The following is an 18,699-nucleotide window of genomic DNA, read 5'->3' as shown; positions in this document are numbered from 1 at the left end:
ATTTTCCTGCGACTTTTCCATGGCTGATATCTATGCACAGTCTTTCTTTTTCACAACACTAATTACGGTCTCCTCCCATGAACCATGGACCTTGCCATTGGTGGGCGGCTTGCATGCCTTGGGCATACAGACTGCTGTACCTTAGGTGCAACCACAGTGGAGGGGTATCTGTTGAGAGACCAGACAAATGTGTGGTGTCTGAAGAGGGGCAGCAGCCTTTTCAGTACTTGCAGGAGCAGCAATCTGGATGATTGACTGTTCTGGCCTTGTGACATTAACGAAAACGGCCGTGCTGTGCTGGTACTGCAGTGGCTGAAAGCAAGGAGAAACTACACCCATAATTTTTCCCGAGGGCATCCAGCTTTACTGTATGGTAAATGATGATGGCGTCCTCTTGGATAAAATATTCTGATATGCTGGAGGTAAAATAGTCCCCCATTCAAATCTCCGAGTGGGGACTACGGAAGATGTCACTAGCAGGAGAAAGAAAACTGGCACTCTACAGATTGGAACATGGAATGTCAGATCCCTTAATGGGGCAGGTAGGTTAAAAATTTTAAAAAGGGAAATGGATAGGTTAAAGTTAGATATAGTGGGAATTAGTGAAGTTCGGTGGCAGGAGGAACAAGACTTCAGATCAGGTGAATACAGGTTTATTGAATACAAAATCATATAGCAATAATGCAAGAGTAGGTTTAACAATGAATGAATAAAAAAAAAAAATTAGGAGCACGCTACTACAAACAACATAACGAACGCTTTACTGTAGTCAAGATAGACACGAAGCCCACGCCTACCACAGTAGTACAAGTTTATATTCCAACTATCTCCGCAGATGATGAAAATATTGAAGAAATGTATGATGAGATAAAAGAAATTATGCGAATAGGTAAGGGAGATGAAAATTTAATGGTCATTGGGGACTGGAATTCAATAGCAGCAAAACAAAGAGAAGGAAAAGTAGTAGGTGAATATGGAATGGGGTAAGGAATGAAAGAGCAAGCCGCCATGTAGAATTTTGCACAGAGCATAACTTAATCATATCTAACACTAGGTTAAGAATCGTGAAAGAAGGTTGAATATGTGGAAGACGTCTTGAGACACTGGAAAGTTTCAGATAGATTATATAATGTTAAGACAGAGATTTAGGTACCAGGTTTTAAATTATAAGACATTTCCAGGGGCAGATGTGGACTCTTGACGACAATTTATTGGTTGTGGACTGTAGATTAAAACTGAAGAAACAGCAAACAGGTAGTAATTTAAGGAGATGGGACCTGCATAAGCTGAGAGAACCAGAGGTTGTAGAGTGTTTTAGAGAGAGCTTAGGGAACGATTGACAAGAACAGGGGAAAGAAAGATGGTAGGAGAAGAATAGGCAGCTTTGAAAGATGAAATAGTGAAGGTAGCAGATTATCAAGCAGTTAAAAAGAAGAGGGCTAGTAGAAATCCTTGGGAACAGAAGAGATATTGAATTTAATTGACGAAAGGAGAAAATATAAAAATGCAGTAAATGAAGCAGGCGGAAAGGAATACAAACGTCTCCTCAAAATGAGACCGCCAGGAAGTGCAAAATGGCTAAGCAAGAATGGCTAGAGACCAAATGTAAGGATGTAGAGGCATGTATCACTAGGGGTAAGATTGATACTGCCTACAGGAAAATCATAGAGACCTTTGGATGAAGGGGAACCATTTGTATGAATACCAAGAGCTCAGATGGAAAACCAATTCTAAGTAAAGAAGGGAAGATAGAAAGGTGGAAGGAGTATATAGAGGGTCTGTACAAGGGCGATGTACTTGAGGGCAATATTATTGAGGGCAATATTATTGGAATGGAAAATGATGCAGATGAGATGAGATGGGAGATAAGATACTGTGTGAAGAATTTGACAGAGCACTGAAAGACCTAAGTGGAAACAAGGCCCCGGGAGTAGAGAACATTCCATTAGAACTACTGATAGCTTTTGGGAGAGCCAGCTCAGACAAAACTCTACCATCTGGTGAGCAAGATGTATGAGACAGGCAAAATAGTCTCAGACTTCAAGAAGAATTGCAACCCCAAACAAAGCAGGTGCTGACAGGTGTGAAAATTACCAAGCTATCAGTTTAATAAGTCACAACTGCAAAATACTAACACAAATTCTTTAGAGATGAATGGTAAATCTGGTAGAAGCCAACCTCAGGGAAGATCAGTTTGGATTCTGTAGAAACGTCGGAACATGCGAGGCAGTAGTGACCCTACGACTTATCTTAGGAGATAGGTTAAGGAAAGGCAAACCAATGTTTACAACATTTGTAGACTTAGACAAAGCTTCTGACATTGTTGACTCGAATACTCTTTTTCAAATTCCGAAGGTGGCAGGGGTAAAGTACGTGGAGCAAAAGGCTGTTTACAATTAGTACAGAAGTGAGATGGTAGTTATAAGAGTCAAGGAGCAAGAAAGGGAAGCAGTGACCGAGAAAGGAGTGAGATAGGGTTGTAGCGTATCTCTGATGTTATTCAACCTGTATATTGAGCAATCAGTAAAGCAAACAATAGAAAAATTTGGAGTAGGAATTAAAATCCATGGAGAAGAAATAAAAACTTTGAAGTTTGCCGATGACATTGTAATTTTGTCAGAGACAGCGAAGGACCTGGAAGAGCAGTTGAACGGAATGGACATTGTCTTGAAAGGAGGATATAAGCTGAACATGAACAAGAGTTAAATGAGGATAATGGAATGTAGTCGAATTAAATCAGGCGATGCTGAGGGAATTGGATTTGGAAATGGTACACTTGAAGTAGTAGATGAGTTTTGCCATTTGGGAAGCAAAATAACTGATGATGGTTGAAGTAGAGAGGGTATAAACTGTAGACTGGCTATGGGAAGGAAAGTGTTTTTGAAGAAGAGAAATTTGTTAACATCGAGTATAGATTTAAGTGTCAGGAAGTAGTTTCTGAAAGTATTTGTATGGGGTGTAGCCATGCATGGAAGTGAAACATGAATGATAACTAGCTTAGACAAGAAGAGAATAGAAGCTTTCAAAATGTGGTGCTACAGAAGAAAGCTGAAGATTAGATGGGTAGGTCACGTAACTAATGAGGTGGTACTGAATAGAATTGGGGAGAAGAGGATTTTGTGCCACAGCTTGACTAGAAGAAGGGATTGGTTGGTAGGACACAATCTGAGGCATAAAGTTATCATGAATTTAGTATTGGGGGGAAGTGCAGAGGATAAAAGTCATAGAGGGAGACCAAGGCATGAATACACTAAACAGATTCAGAAGGAAGTGGGTTGCAGTAGTTACTCAGAGATAAATAAGCTTGAACAGGATAGAGTAGCATGGAGAGGTGCAGCAAACCAGTCTCTGGAATGAAGACGACAACAACAACAACAACAACAATAACTTTTATGCATTTCCCAATCATGTATAAAAATCTACATCATGTACCCTGTGCCTGTTTCTTCATGAGTCTGATAGGTATTATAATAGCAAAATCGGAAAGTCTTTGGATTGTTTTTCAGGACTGTAATATGATGCTGTGTAATACATTCTTTAAGAATAAGTGTTAAATTAATGAACATGTATCAGTTACTTGTCCTACACTTACTTTTTGTATTTCTGCAAATGAAGTTTAAAATTATCTTATTTCATTGCAGGAATTGTAAAGAATGATGCATTGTTGGTCTACAATTTGGTGAAGAAATACCACAGTTTGCCAGCTGTTACAGGAATTAGTTTTGGTGTCAGAGAGGGAGAATGTTTTGGCTTGCTTGGAACTAATGGTGCTGGTAAAACAACAACATTTCAAATGTTGACGGGGGATATTATACCCACTTCAGGAGAAGTTTCAATTTTTGAGTACAATCTCAGAAAACATAAACAGAAGGTAATTTTACTTTGTTTGTTCTTTTCAACATGTCCTCAAATTGCAGAATTTTTTCAATGTTCAATATTTTTTTCTAGTATTTGTCACACATTGGCTATTGCCCGCAATTTGATGCTCTTGATGAACATTTGACTGGTCACGAAATGTTATCAATGTATGCCAAGCTACGTGGTGTTCCAGATACTTTGATTACTTCTCAGATTAATTTGTGGACAAACTTACTAGGTAAGCTGTAAATACAGTAAAATTTGAATTTTACCTCATTGTCCTAGGATGTTTTTGTTTCATGTACTGTAAATAATTTGTTACTGTTGTTTTATTCCTCATATTGTACTGTCTGAAAGGCAAAACATTTTGGTCAAAGGTCTTCCTTTCACTTAACACACAGAAAGAGTGAGAGATAGATAGATAGAGAGAGAGAGAGAGAGAGAGAGAGAGAGAGAGAGAGAGAGAGAGAGAGCCCTAAGTTCTTCTGGTTCTCCTGAGACTGCTGCAATACTGGAATGGATTGTTCTGAACAGAGCAAGTGGAAAAGTTGGTAAATGTTGAAGGATTCTCTCTCTCTCTCTCTCTCTCTCTCTCTCTCTCTCTCTCTCTGTGTGTGTGTGTGTGTGTGTGTGTGTGTGTGTGTGTCATTAATTGCTGCTTCCTCCATACAGTGAGTGGTTGATTTTTATCATCATTAATGGTTGTTATCATATTAATCTGATACGGTGCTGGTGTTTTCTGTATTGATGTCCTCTTAATGTGTTTTAATTTTAATAATATTGTCTGTTAAAGAATATGTTTGTAATTATAAAATGTACAGAAGTAACCCTTTTACAAGTCAATATCAATTGTTTAGAGACTTTGTTGGTACACTGAACTCCATTAAGCAACTGAGAAGTAGTATTTTTCTCATTAAAAATGGCAATAGCTCATGGAGTATTGAAGTTGATGCAGAGTAAGAAGCTTGGAGAGTACACAGTCGAAGTCCAGCTGCAGTCAACAGTTTCAGTAAAGGTGTTGTGAAGTGCTGCAGTGTTACGGTAGTTTGATTAATGCTTGTACTTGCATATGTATTATGTGCAAGTGCACACACCATCTCATCGGGTGTTCAGAATACTCACAATACCCTTAAATAATTTGGTCACTGTTTGCAGTAGTGGACTGGAACTACTACTCAGTTTTAGTCTTACCCGCTAATCTTTCTTCTTCACCTGCCAGTTGTGTGTGGAACTGCAAGAGGGGCTGTGCTCCAGCTAACATCAGCAAATACCATGACATCAGTTTAATACATTTATTCCCCACATCACAGCAGATGATGAGGTCTTAACACCCATACCACTTGCCAGAAATATGGCTTCTATGGATTACTGAAGATTAGGTGGGTAGATCATATAACTAATGAGGAGGTATTGAATAGGATTGGGGAGAAGAGAAGTTTGTGGCACAACTTGACTAGAAGAAGGGATTGGTTGGTAGGACATGTTCTGAGGCATCAAGGGATCACCAATTTAGTATTGGAGGGCAGCGTGGAGGGTAAAAATCATAGAGGGAGACCAAGAGATGAATACACTAAGCAGATTCAGAAGGATGTAGGTTGCAGTAGGTACTGGGAGATGAAGAAGCTTGCACAGGATGGAGTAGCATGGAGAGCTGCATCAAACCAGTCTCAGGTCTGAAGACCACAACAACAACAATGGATTACTCCATCTCTGCCCAGAATTTCCCACACAGTGGCCTGTACAAAACATTACTACCATGCAGTTTAGATCCTGACACAGATTTTCCTTGCAAAAGCAGTAAATCAGTCATGTATTGAAATGTAACAGGGCTTTGTAGTTAATCCTTTTGTTATTACCCACTACTCTGAATCCTCCAAGTAATCTTTAATTGTGTAGTATGCAACGGTTATGAAGAATGTTTTTGCTGCCATTTTGAACAGATGTATTTTAGTAATGTCTTTCATTTCCTTGGACAGTTTTCCTTGATTTATGTAAGTCCATTGCTGGCTCCTGTTCAATGATTGTAAAAAGAGCTATTAGTGGAATATTTAGCAGTATTATCCTTGATATGCACCACAGATTGGTAGATGTGCTCACTTGGTGCAATAAGACTGCCCAATTTTGTAAATAAATCTAGAAAAGAATCCCAATAGCAAATACTTGAACATAGGAATATTATGTCAGCACGAGACATTTGCTGTCACATACTGATGATAAAACCTTAAGAGCATAACATGCTGATGACATTATTTTTGCCAATATCTTTGTGCACTCATTCCACTTTAATTGATAATCAATATAGATCTCTAAAAACCTTGTGCTTGTTAAACAATCAATAGTTTTATTATCTACACCTATTGTGATAGAATTGTTTTCACTGTCTGGTGAGGTGCATATTGTTTGTCTTTTTTTATGTTCAATGCAGATTTATTACACACTGCCCAACCATAAATGTTCTTGATGGTTTCATTTGCTTTCTCTAACACAAGCTCTGGTGTTATATCAGTGATTATGATGTTGCTGTCACCAGTGACAAGAACTTTTTCTCCATACCTTACACTGTCTGGAAATCATCTGTTTATATTAAAGTGACAAGAACTTTTTCTCCATGTCTTGCACTATCTGGAAAATCATCTGTTTATATTAAGAACAGGAGTGGACCCAATACACTAACCCGAGGAACACCTATGTTTATGTGTCTTTTGTCTGACAACTGTTCTACTAAAAACTTATCATTAGCAGACTTTTGAACTATCTCAGTCTTTTGCATTCTGTTTTGCATGTAAGACTGGAAAAACTTGTTTGCTATTCCTCTTTCACCTAGTGCTTCTAGCTTGTTGAGTAGTAATTTCTGATCTACAGTGTAAAAAACTCAAGGCAAGTCTAAGAATATGCCTAAAATACAGTCATCCTTGTCAAGATCTTAAAGTACCACTTGTGTGAACTCAGTAATGGCTATTATTGTAGATGGTAGTGAAATGGGCCAATAGTTTTCAATTACTTTGTGCATTACCATTCTTTAGTAAGTGCACATCTGGTGCATGCTTAGGAACCCTGGAAAAATGCCTGACTGAAGGACTCATTTATTATGCTCATTAATGGGGGTTGTATGCTGTCTGTGCACACTTTTAGAACAGAAACTGGGTCCTCATACATACCTGCCAACTTCTTATTGTTTACTTTCTGTACTGTTTTCCTGACTTCAAGCTTTGTTGAGGAAAATAACATCATTGTGGTTGCTTTGTTGCTTTGTGGGTCTTTGTGATGCTTTGTGTGTTATAGGAAGATTTTGTTTCTGCTTCTCTGCAATACTAGAGAAATACGAGAAATAGTCATTCACATCTGCCAGCCTTTTCCAGTTTCTTGTCTTAAGACATCCCATGCTAGTTTGCTTTTATTTTCTGCCTTAAATATTATGTTGTCATTGAATGATCTTGCAACAAACATTGCCCTCCTGTCATAATTTTTCTTTACCCGTGATAGTAATCTAGGAACTGTGAATTAGTGCAGTCCTTTTTTAAAGGACTGAGAAATTTAAGTGTCTCTGAGGTATCCTACTGTTATCAGTTTTTTCCTTAGCTGTTTCTATAGAGGTGGCTACTTTGGAAATGTCTTCTCAAAAAGGCTACCTACTGTTCCCCCATCCTCCACCCAACAGTTTCTGCGCCCTCTGCTCTATGACTTCCTCCCAGTTCATGTCCACTTACCGTAATTGTGCATTGCTCTCTGCCTATGCACACAACAGTTTTCTCATTCTCTTCTCTTCCCCTCCCCATTTTGCAACAGTCCCTGTTCCCACCTCCTCCATCCCCCACAGCCTCTTTATGTTATACCTGGCAGTCTTGTCATGCTGCAGTCTGCATGCTTCACCAGACAGTGCTAGAGTGCTCTTCTCTCCTCCCACCCGTACCCTGATATTCATTCCCCTTCCCCACCCCACTCCAGACAGCTGTTTTCGTTCCATGTGACAGTTGCATTCTGGCCACAGGAACCAGACACAGTGCTGAAGTGTACATGATGTGTGCTTGTTTGTGTGAATATGTGTGTTTTCTCTTTTCTGAAGAAGGCATTGGCCGAAAGCTCAATGTGCAACAGTTTTTATGTTGTGGCTGTTTGCAGCTTAAAGTGTCATCTTTACAGTGAAGAGCAGTCTATTCTTTTCATGATATTGTTGATATTTTTAGAAAAAGTATGTATTATACAAGGGGTACAACTATGCTTCCGCTGTTTTTTCCCCCCAATCATTTGAAGCTTTAATGAAACAAACTGGTTACACATGTATCATTCAAAGTATTTTCCATCGCTGGTCACTACTTTCTCCCATCTTTTGGGTAGTGTAAGGGTCCCGCATTGAAAAAATTGTTCATCTTTTGAAGCGATCCATGAATCAATGCAGTCATGACTTCTTCATGAGATTGGAAGTGTTGGGCACCCAGGCCATGCACCATTGATCTAAACAGGTGATAGAGGGAGCAATGTCTGGAGAATATAGCAGGTGGGGTAGGACTTCCCATTTTAATGTTTTCTTGTACGTTTTGACCTCTTTTGCAGTGTGGGGTCGAGCGTTGTCATCCTGCAAAATCACTTTATCGTGCCTCTCGCTGTATTGCGGCCGTTTGTCTTTTAATAATCTGCTCAAATGCATTAATTGTGTTTGATAATGAGCACCTGTGACTGTTTCACTTGGTTTTAATGCCTCATAGTACAGGTCGCCGAGCTGGTCCCACCAAATGCAGAGCATTATCTTGGAGCCGTGAATATTTGGTTTGGCCGTCAACGTGGAACCATGGCCGGGATATCCCCATGATTTTTTGTGTTTAGGATTATTGTAATGAACCCCAGTCACAATGTGATGCAGAAATCCCTTCCGTTTCTGCTTCTGAAACAACTATTCACAAACACACAAATGCTGTTCAACGTTTCTTGGTTTTAGCTCACACAGGACCCAAGATCCTTCTTTCTGAATCATGCCCATTGCCTTGAGATGTTTTGAAATGTCTTGCTGTGTCACTCTGTAATGGATCTGGGGGATGTGTTATTTTCTACCGGATTTGTCGATACCAAATGTAATGAGGGAAGTTGTAAATGTTTTCTTATATTTTTGTCAGATTTTTTTTTAAAATTGTGATTTGCCTTATTTTATGCTAATTTACTTACATTTTTGAGAGTGACAGCATATTGATTAATATTAGTATGTGTGACGAAGAATATCAAAGATACTGGTTACAAGTGGAAGCTTGTGTGTTGTGTAAAATCTCTTTGACGCTGGAGTCGTCTTTGACCGTAGTCAGACGGCAGTGAACTCTCGATGTGTGTTGATGGTGGAACAATGTGCAGGTCGCCGTCATAATAATTTGCTAGTGTTCAGGAAAAATGAATTATGTTACTATTTTTTTATATAAACATCAAGAAGAAACCACATTCGAAGAAATGGTATTTGAAGCACCAAAAATGAGGCAAATGCATTGAACCAGGTCATTTCTGCAGCAGACAAAACTGCATTCTGGAATCATACTTTCACTAGATGACTGAAGCCAACACAAAAAGACAAATATCGTCTTGTAAACATTTCACGAAAAAGGTACTGTCGCGAAATATGCTACATACAGTATATAAAAAATAGTGAGCATATTTCAACTCCCACTAATTGTGCCAGTTCTTCTTGAGTTTGATGTGATCTTCACTCAGCAATGTCTCCAATTCTGTATCTTCCACTACTATGCCAGTCTATGACGTTAAAATCACCGATCTTGAAGCGATTAAACCACTCACGACGTGTTCTTTCACAAAAGCGTCCTTACCATATGCACTTGAGAGCGTTCAATGAGACTCGGCCGCTGTTTTCCTCATATTGAAACAAAACAATTACACCACCCACAAATGATGAGTATTAGGCTCGTAAACTGATATTTTCAATCAAGACAACTTTATGATGCAGACACAAATCGACTAGTGTTTGACTGAGATTATGTTGACCAAGGTCCAAGGTAACTGCCTGATGTATGCGATCTGTTTCTTTCGACCACTACCTACCATTGTTGCCACCTATCGGCAAATGGTGGAAGCAAAGTTGCACACCTTGTACATTCTGAGAAGATCCTTATGAAGATTTACAGTTCTGTGGTCTTTACCAAGTCCATCTATAGCTTTATTATCTGAGAGTAATCATCAGAAAGGCAAAGATTACTTACTATATTCCCTGATGATATCTGTAAGTATATAGTCTAAGACTGAAGCTAAATTTTTTGATATCCTAATAGCAGTGTTTACCATTTAGGCCTTGCCAAAAGTGCTCAAAATACATAAATTATATTTAAAATATTTAGAAAATTATTAGTAATTTCACCTTCAACTCCAGTACTCCAGGCTCTCAAAGGGGGAGAAAAAGAAGATGAAGAAATGACACACCACAAAGAAATTATCTGAATTGGTCGGAATCAATAGATGTGATGTACATTTGAGGACAAACAAATGATTAAAATTTCAGAAAAATAGGATTATTTATTCAAGAGAAAAAGCTTCACATGTTGAGCAAGTCAATAACACATTGGTCACTTCTGGCCCTTATACAAGAAGTTATTTGGCTTGGGATTGATTGATAGAGTTGTTTGATGTCCTCCTGAGGGATATCGTGCCAAATTATGACCAACTGATGTGTTAGATCGTCATAATCCTGAGCTGGGCGGAGGGCCAGCCCATAATGTTCCAAATATTTTCAGGTGGGGAGAAGTCCAGAAACCTTGCTGACCAAAGTAAGGTTTGGCAAGCATGAAGACAAGCACTAGAAACTCTTGCTGTGTCCAGGCAACAATTATCTTGCTGAAATGTGAGCCCAGGATGGCTTACCATCAAGGGCAAAAAAATGAAACGTAGAATATCGTCGACATACCACTGCCGAAGGGTACCACAGATGACAAATAGGTACTGCTACAAAAAGAAATGTCATCTCAGGCCACCACTTCTGGCTGTTGGGCCAAATGACAGGTTGGAATGTCTTTGAAAGGAGTACATTTTCTTCAGTGATGAGTCCTGCTTCGAAATGAGCCCCTATGAACAGCGAAGACATGTCTGGAGACGCCATGGATAGAAGTGCGATACTAAACTGACTGTTGCCCGCCATACGACCAGACGATCGGGAGTGATGGTCTGGGATGTTATTTCATTTCATGGCAGGATCCCTTTGGTTGTCATCTGAAGCACCCTTAGAGCACAGCGCTATGTTGATGATATTCTACACCCCGTTGTGTTGCCCTTCATGGCAAGCCACCTTGGGCTTATATTTCAGCAAGATAATGCCCTCCTGCACACAGTGAGAGTCTCTACTGCTTATCTTCATGCTTGTCAAACCCTATCTTGGCCAACAAGGTAGCAGAATCTCTCCCCAACTGAGAACGTTTGGAACATTATGGATAGGGTCCTCCAGTGGGCTTGGGATTTTGACAATTCAGCACACCAACTGGACAGAATTTGGCATGATTTCCCTAAGGAGGACATCAAACAACTCTTATCAATCAGTGCCAAGCTGAATACCTGCTTACGTAAAGGCCAGAGGTGGACCAGAACATTATTGACTTGCTCAATGTGTGAATCTCTTTCTCTTCAGGAAATCATCTGATTTTTGCCGCATTCAAATAATTCCTTCATGGTAAATAATTCCCCCCCCCCCTCCCCCTCCACCTCACCCAATCCCTTGGAGTGTCTTCACATATCCACATATTATTATGTCAGTTTAGAGGGTTGAGACTCTTTCCAGGACTTTGGTTAATTTGTGACAGAAAATGCCCACATTACCATTAGGCATGTGGCAATAATTAAATTCTCACAGCATGTAGCTTTTTTCAATGGCTGCCAGTTCAAAATGTTTATTCTTACTAATTGTAATCAGATCATCACTAGATTTGAACTATGTGCCACCTGTAATATAAAGATGTCATTCCCTGGCCTTTAATGTCGTCCTACAGCAGCAACGAATGCTCTGTAATGCATACCACCACACTGTTGAAAGACTGAAGTTCATCTTGAAGTTGGTGTACTTTATTTTTAATGGACTGCACATTTTGATCAATAATAGATAATTCCAAGCAAATTTTCATAGTGTTTGTTCACTCTCATGTGGAACAGTCAAATTCTGAGCACCTGATGAAGAAATCTCTAAACTGGTTGAAACACTTACAAGGGAGGGGAGCCTGCTGTCATGCTTTATCCCAAAAGAAGACTAGTCCTCTTAACAATGGCAACAAATATTTTACCATGTATGTCTCCACACTTACCTCCTACATCCTCAATAATTAGCTCCATCAACCTCCCTCTCCCTGTCCAATTGAGGTGTAAACCTCACTTAGTGCAGCCCCACCTCCTGATAGTCTGCAATATAACCATTCCAGTGTGCACCTGGTCAGCAGTCGTCAGCACCATTTCCAGATCAGCATTGACTCACTGAACAGCACTGCCGAAACAAGGCTGATCATGCTGCCACAATGGGCCAAGTACGCTTACATTGGTGCTACCAATTAGAGAAGCTATCTTATTAATGTCACCACCTATGATGTATGCCCCATCCCTATCCAAGCTGTTACCTGTCCCACTTACTATCACTACCTGATTGTCCTTTGTAAAAGCATTACACAAAGGCCCTAAACCCCTATCACCTGATCTAACCCAGCACTTCCCTAAATGCCCTCCAATACAGGGCCTACAACTCTGCCATGACTGCTGTCTAGCAGCAGCACTCTCTTCTTCCTAACATTTGTCCTCTTATTGTCCTTTTTGTGACAGTCTGCTGCATATTCCATACTTCAACGCCATTTTCATTACATTCTGTATCTTTGGTATGCACTCTTGTGTGGCAGAACTTCCTGAAAAATAATGCTGTACCTAATAACAGTTACAAAGTCCATAGTAATATTTCATATGTCCATGTCAGTTGCAGTTGATGATACTTGCATTTGCATGAAGCTGCTGAGTTTGTTTGTTAGGTACTCTGTGCTCTGTGTGTGTGTGTGTGTGTGTGTGTGTACATTTTTACTGTTTGGTTGTAAACTACATCACATAAGCTTGAGATAGTTCCAGATTCAACTATTAAGCTGAAACCAGTTTCTAGGCTGCTGAGAATATTGAACAATGTTTCAGGGCTTTTTTCCTATGTTTTGTTTTTCGTATAACACAAGGGTTGTTTGCAAACAAAATAATAGGGAGGCGATTTTGATGTAACTTGTTTACATAGAACAGAAATGAAACTTGAACTAGTATAAAGCCATGTGGAATGCTCAATAAGAATAGTAATTTGCTCCATTCAGCACTCTGTGTTTTCTATTCCATAAGTAGAAGCCACTGTAAGCCACTGCCCTCAATCCCAGTCTTATTAGGTTTGCAAGTGAGCAAGGTACTGTTTATAGAACTAAAAGCCTTTGTGAGGTCACAAAAATTTTCTGTAACCTTACTGCTCTTGTCTAAGTATTTGCTTATTTGTTCAACAATACTATTTATTGCATCTGTCGTGCTTCTCCCTTGCTCAAAATCAAACCAGTTCTCTAGGTCAATGGCACATTTTGCAGTAACATTTTGGATTTTGCTAACAATGTTCTCAAATCTGTTCAATATATCCAAGAGAATTGAGACAGTATTATGAATATTAGGAGCTCAGATGGAAAGCTAGTAATAAGCAAAAAACGGAAAGCTGAAATGTCGTTCTTTATGAATTGTAGTGTCACTTCTGCACATTTTTCATGTAGCCAGAAATTGCACTTTGTACACAAGACGCCTTTGATAACACGTTTTTTGCACTTCTTACACAATGAACTGTTAAACTTTTGACTTTTTGAAACTAGCACTGTGTCACCACACTGTTTCCTTGACGCCATCTTTTTTGTATCTGATAAGATATAGCTTGGGTTGTAACATTGTTTTGGGTGAAAAAATAATGTTTTTCCATAATATTGTCAAAGTACATTCTAACTCCTTCACCTGACAAGTTACCTATCCAAAACCTGAGGGATTATTCACCACCTGCCCTAGTACACAGCTTTTGTCTTTGTGATAGGATGGCCATGCAATGATGCACTGTCACTCCTGTCTCCCACCTCACACTTCTTGCAATGCCATTCCTTACTCTCCACTCTTCTGCACCTTTCAGTCCATATGCTTCCTATCCCTTCCCCACCACTCTTGCAGAATCTATGTCTTACTGATCTCCACCTTTTCAGAAGTCATAGTCATAATGGATTGTGGACCTGTCACAGCCTTATTGCTCATGTCATCCTAGTTGGCATGTGCCTTTAAACATCTTCTAACAGTTCCTTGCCACACATTACTTCTTGTTCCGTGAGCAGTCATGTTTTGAATGGTATACAGCACTTTTATACTTGTTCATTGCTAGTTGGCTGGCAGTGACTTTGGGACACTAGTCAAGGTTTTGTAACACGTATTCTTTTTACAATGGACAATAAATCCCACCTCCTACACATGTTCACTACTGTCAGTTTTAAATTACTTTTGGATAATTGTGCCAGCTGAGCACTCCATTGCCTCATGTCTCAAGCCTCTTGTTTTATGCCTCAACACAAAGGTTAGGATTGTGCCTGTTAACTGAAACTTTAAGTTTACTAAGTAATTTGAGTAGACATTTGTTTTGTCATTGTTTCCTGTGAAATTCAAATATCTTAGCTATGTTTGCTACATGAACACATTGTTGTAGAGTTTGTGAGAATTTTATTTAGATTGTGTTGTGAGTGTTGTGTGTTTCTGTGAGACAGTGAAATGATGCACCATTCTTTATATATATATATATATATATATATATATATATATATATATATATATATATATATATATATATATATATATATATATATTTGGTAATTTTAAGGAGATGCCTATGACTTTTAATGTAACTTCAATGAATACTAACCTGCAATTTTTCACAAATGGTTATTTAATCCCCCCATGTGAAAGTATCCAAGGGGAGTCAGTGACATTTTATCGGATGATTTGGCAAGTTTATATTGTCATTTTTCCAGTTGAGATTCCAGTGTTAATTAATCTTGACCTCTATGTAAGATTCCATTGTGTATTGGCTTCCGGTTTTATTGGAATGTCTGTTCAGTGTTGCTAAGCTACACAATTCAACAGATGAATGTCTAGTGTCCTTAGTGGAATTTCAATGACATTGTTCAGAGCATTTTAGTTTAGGTATAATTGTAATCCTAACTCTTCTTCATACGAATCCAGTAGTGTGAACATTTTTGTGGCACTGTCTGCAAAAGATTCAACTGCCACCAACCAACAAACATTTATTCTTTGTTTTATCATGTTGTTTCATATTTGGTGCTATTTTTATTCTTTAAATGTTTTTACAGTTTCTGAATAAGAAAATCCAAGAAACTCTGTACACAGGGGATACACTTATCACTACTTGCCACAATTTGCATCTATTTAAAGGTCAGCATTGACCTTTACTTTTAGTCTGAGATGTAGCTACTTGGGAAGTGAGCATGATAACTGTGTGCCAGGAGTGAGGGGCTACCTGTGTATTTTTACGCTGCACTTAATACCATATGTTTGCTATTATAGAGTGAAAATATTTTGTAAATTTTGCTTACATTATTATTTTAACTATGTAATGTCTTTTTTTTATCATACCATGGCCTGAGGTTGGTAATCCATACTGAAACTGGTAGCCAGTAGGCAAAATCAAAAATTGTGATTACAGACTAAAACAAAGTAAAATTAGGGTAAGTTAATTAAAATTTAACAATAAGTGCTGTAAGGGCAGGGGTAAGGTTTTTTCACCTGATGAAAGTGAAAGACTTTTTTTTATTATTTTTACTTCTCCTTTTTTCCTTCTTCTCTAAATTTCATGTAACATTAGATGCAGTCTTCTTCTATAGTTGAGTTGGCATAAGAAGATCCCTGACAGCTGTCAGTGCTGTTGCAGCATTCAGCTGCAAATATCAGATGGCTGCAAGTGAAAACAGTAGCCATCTGCAGAGCCGTAAATACACTAAGGTGTTGCCGTAGAGACGTTTACAAAATCATGTTACATGATTGCTGGAGGCAAAGCTGCCATGCCCGGCCCACTGCAACATCAGGGAACTTCTTACACTGACTTGACTATAGGTCACTGAACATGTTTCTCCCTTGAGTAGATTCCATCCCACTAGTTTTTTCTGTAAATGGCTATACATTTTTCCTATGACAGCTTTGCTGGACTTACATAAATATTTAGGCACAATTTTATTATTATTATTATTATTGTATGCAAGAATAGGTAATACAGATTGCACCAAATTTGGTGACTACACTGACTGTTCCAAAAATATGTACTTCATGCCTCTGTTTCCCATTGCCAAAGCACATAATATTTGAATTATTGTTTAACTCACTACAAGTTAACATGTAAGAAGAATTCCTCTTGCTTCTCAAACATTGCTCGTAAGTTTTTTGCACTTTATACATAAAAAACAAACTCTCTTAGATGCTGGAATTTAAATTAGTTTTGTGTTAATTGGTATTATAAACTTACAACATGCTTCCACTGTTTTATGTGAAGTATTATTTTTTCATTTACAGTGTTGTCAATCAAAACTTTGTTTGATTTATGTTATAACAGGATTGAATGAATACAGAAAAAAGCTTTGTGGTACTTATAGTGGTGGTAATAAACGAAAACTGAGTGCAGCAGTTGCTCTAATTGGAAATCCTCCAATTGTGTTCCTTGATGAACCGACAAGTGGTGTGGATCCAGTATCACGGCGGAAACTTTGGAATGTTCTTGGGAAGATCCACAAGACAGGACAAGCTGTTGTCTTAACATCTCACAGGTGAGTCACTTCTCTACATGCAGAGTCAGATTTTGAATATAAAATCTGAATGGTGTTTGTACTTTATGTATGTGGTAGAATATGAAATGCAAACAGTTGATATATCATTTCAAAAAACTCTAATTGAAACACAGTCTTCAAAATACAAAAATGGTAAAACAAAAGACATCTTCTTAGAAGATCTTATGTAGTCTGCAACACTGAAATTACTGTAAGCAATTTCATAACACTCCGCATCTTATAAAAGGATCTGCAGGCCATAAGTACTCTCATAGTTTGTCATCTTGTTCTTAAGACTGAGCAGTAGCAGAAATGTCTAAATGAAATCCACATTCAGGAAAGAGAAGTGGTGTGCGGAAAGAGGTTTTTTTTTTGTGTGTGTGTGTGTGTGTGTGTGTGTGTGTGTGTGTGTGTGTGTGTGTGTGTGTGTGTGTGTGTGTGTGTGTGTGGTTTGGCCTTAGACCTGTTCCAACTGGCCAGCTGCTGCCTATAAGCCAGTAGGAGGAGCAGCCTGTGGTCACGGAACATATGATTAGTGTGTCGCCTATCCCTCCAGCCATTACTGCCAGTAGATGATACCTGATGCGACTTCCTCTTTATGCAAGCAGCTCCTCATTTGGTGTCACAAGTGTTGAATGGACCTCATTCCAGACCCCCTATCTCAGAAAAAAACTGAAGAGGTACAAGCATTTGAACTTCGAATCTTCTGCTCAGAAGGCAGCATCGACTTTTAACCATTTAGTACAGAGGCAGTCTGAATAAAAATTAAACAGAATATATATGGCAGTATCATTTGTCATCAAATGTTCAAATGTGTGTGAATTCTTAAGGCACCAAACTGCTGAGGTCATCGGTCCCTAGGCTTACAAACTACTTAAAGTAACTTAATCTAACTTATGCCAAGACAAACACATACACCCATGCCCGAGGGAGGACTCGAACCTCCGGCGTGAGGGGCTGCGTGGTCCGTGACATGGCGCCTCAAACCACACGGCCAATATGTCATCCTAGTAGCATGTTTACGCCAACACTGAATAGCTATGAACACCATACCACTATGTTTATTGGCTTTTTTCAGTTGAATAAAGTCCATAATATATTCTCAGGAATATTCAACTATAAGACTGTAGTATTGCAGATAACAGTTAAAGAGAGAGACTACTTTTCAGTGCATTGCTCAGTGACAAAGAGGAACATGAAAAAGAGGAGATGACTTTCATAGTTCTTCAGTCGATAATGTGCCGAGAGTCCTAATGCTACAGACTAATATCAAATGTATGAACCTTAAAGATTATTGGTCTTGTACTAAAGCATCACTTTAGCTGCTCTGAAAGACACACAGCATGTAAATTTCATTTATGATAGAACAGCCAATGCCACTGCATATGCAATAAAACACCTTAACTTCGAAAAATCATTAGCAAGCATGAAAATTCATTGGAGGAAGTCATCTGCAGCAGACAATCAAACAGAAACTGCAGTGGTAGTTTTCTTAGTTCTCTCTCTCTCTCTCTCTCTCTCTCTCTGTCTTTTACCTGTCTCTCTCTTTTCCTTTTTTTCCACCTCATATTTTCATCAGCTCCAATGCTGAGATATAATTTGCATACTTTTGCCTGTTTTTAGCATCTTTCGTTAGTAGTTGTGCCCCAGTTGCGATGTACACAGTATAGCCCAGATATAATTGCTCATCCTGGTCACTTGTTAAATAATGCACAGTAGTTCCTACCAACCATGTACAAGTATTTTTCTTGGCTGTGTGGTAACAGTTTCCAACTGGTTGTAGAACCAACATTAATGAGTGTGCTGTCTCAGTGTTCTGGAAATCAGTCATTCTTTCTGCACATACCCATATGGCACCATTTCTTCACAGACATACATGTGTGTCTGGGTGTTGATACGTTTACAGTGTCTGATAGACCATCGGTGAGAGAGCAACTCAAGTTCCTGCTGCTAATAAGGCGAGTACAATGTTCGTTTGTTATATATTTTTACATTTTTACGAGCTTCCAACAAGAGTGACTTA

The 18,699-nt window shown here is 38.8% G+C and overlaps 1 protein-coding gene across 2 annotated transcripts in view; it reads left to right on the top strand.

The window, feature by feature from the left end:
- Window positions 1-18,699, top strand: part of LOC126253711 (phospholipid-transporting ATPase ABCA1-like) — a 466,051-nt gene that overhangs the window by 421,960 nt on the left and 25,392 nt on the right. For both annotated transcript variants that reach the window (XM_049955246.1, XM_049955245.1), the window contains exons 22-24: window positions 3,642-3,871; window positions 3,949-4,096; window positions 16,466-16,676. In XM_049955246.1, coding sequence (XP_049811203.1) covers window positions 3,642-3,871; window positions 3,949-4,096; window positions 16,466-16,676 — 589 coding nt within the window. The remainder of the gene's footprint in view (window positions 1-3,641; window positions 3,872-3,948; window positions 4,097-16,465; window positions 16,677-18,699) is intronic.

The sequence above is a fragment of the Schistocerca nitens genome, chromosome 4, assembly GCF_023898315.1.
Source record: "Schistocerca nitens isolate TAMUIC-IGC-003100 chromosome 4, iqSchNite1.1, whole genome shotgun sequence".
NCBI classification, from domain to species: Eukaryota; Metazoa; Arthropoda; class Insecta; order Orthoptera; family Acrididae; genus Schistocerca; species Schistocerca nitens.
This window is presented reverse-complemented; position numbering and strand designations above follow the sequence as displayed.